Genomic DNA, 1,657 nt, shown 5'->3' with positions numbered 1-1,657 from the left:
TTTATTGTAATTTCAGTACTGAAATAGCTTTCATGGTGTCAACATCTAAACTAATCGGATTATTTTTCATTTTCACAGACCTGATAGTCTGAGGTATGAATTTTAATCCCACTTGCTAGATCTCGCAGTATTTGGCAAAATACCAGTTTTAATTAAAACTTGTGTGACGGTTTATCAAGGTGTCAACATCTATTGATTTTACATATTTGATATTCTGTGGACTTAAATTGAATGTAAGGAGAGAGGGAGAGGAAAGAAAAAGAAACGAGAGGAAGGAGGAGTGAGTTAAGTTAGCCAGTTCTGAAGTTTGAAATGAGCAAGTTCAAGAAAGGGGACTTGGCGTTGGCAAAATTTAGAAATTACCCGCTTTGGCCAGTAAGAATTGTAGACGTTAACACCCAATCAGAAAAAGCATCAAAGTTTCTAGTTTTCTGTTATGGATCCCATGATCTTCAGACAGTCTTAGAAGTAAATTTAGTTCTCTATGCGGAAAAGTCTAAAGAAGCATCACATAAAACTGAACGGAGCGTGAATAAGGCATTTCAGGAGCTGGAGATTTTCCCGGATATCTACTTACAGTATTTAAAAAAAGCTCCCTCCGCTCAAACTGGCTCAAATTCTGAAAAATCATCGGTAGCTGTTCTTGTTGAAAAGTTAGTTTCTACGGAACAAGAGTTAGCACAAACAAAGCAAAATATGCTCAAGGATATCGGGAAATTGGTCACAGAAAAGGTAGCACAAAAAAATAGTATCAACCCAGTTACTGCTGAACAGATAATATCTCAAGTTTATGATGGATTATCAGTCGAATATAATGGTAAATTTGAAAAAATTGGCAAAGTACTTAAGGGGTTAAGAGCTCAAATAGAGTCGCTGGAAAATCGTATTGCAAAAATGGAAGATAGACTTGACGAGTATCAACAAGAAGCTCAGCTTGATTCCCTTGTATTCGTAGGGGTCAAACAGGCCCCTGGTGTTGACCTTAAAGTAACAATGCACAATATAATAAAGGACAAAATGGGCTTGAGTGCTCTTATGAGTGATCAAATTCTTTCTATGCAACGTTTTCGCTTACCCAACCCTACAGCTCAGATTAGTGATGAAAGTCGAGTTGCCCCTGTGATTGTCAAATTTTCTAATAAAGATGTTGCGCATACTGTCTTTAAAGCGAAGTCTAAGCTAGCGAAATCTGGTGTTTTTGTGAATGAATATCTCACGAAGCAGCGCAAGATTATCCTGGACAGTGCTAGAGATAAGTTCGGAGCAAAGAACGTTTGGTCGGACCAAGGCCGTATTTTTGCTCGCCTACCAGGTGAAGCTTCTTCTAGGAGGCTTAGGAAGGTTGAAGACACCTTCTAGATTAATATCTTATTTTATTTCTCGTTTGTAGTATTTATTTGTTTATTGTTTTGTCTTCGTTTGTTTGATCTTTTCTTTTTTGTGAGTTATCTTGCTTATCTTCTTTTACCATTGTTTTGCTTATGATTCGTCTTGTTGGCCACTCTCCCCCCCCCTATGGAGAACCCTTTTTTTTTTTTTTTTTTTTTTTTTTTTTTTTTTTTTTTTTTTCATTATTATTCCACCTGTCCCCGTATTGCAAAAAAAAAATTATTCATATAGGTTAACTATGCGTTTATAATGATTCGCAAACTGATTA

At 36.3% G+C, this 1,657-nt stretch overlaps 1 protein-coding gene across 1 annotated transcript; it reads left to right on the top strand.

The window, feature by feature from the left end:
- The first annotated feature begins 312 nt into the window (after positions 1-312).
- Positions 313-1,359, top strand: LOC136029705 (lens epithelium-derived growth factor-like). The gene has a single exon (XM_065708208.1). The coding sequence runs from the start codon at positions 313-315 to the stop codon at positions 1,357-1,359; it is 1,047 nt and encodes a 348-aa protein (XP_065564280.1).
- The last annotated feature ends 298 nt before the right edge of the window (positions 1,360-1,657 follow it).

This window comes from Artemia franciscana, chromosome 7 (assembly GCF_032884065.1).
Source record: "Artemia franciscana chromosome 7, ASM3288406v1, whole genome shotgun sequence".
NCBI classification, from domain to species: Eukaryota; Metazoa; Arthropoda; class Branchiopoda; order Anostraca; family Artemiidae; genus Artemia; species Artemia franciscana.
Note: the sequence above shows the minus strand (reverse complement) of the source record. Positions and strands in the feature narration are given on the sequence as shown.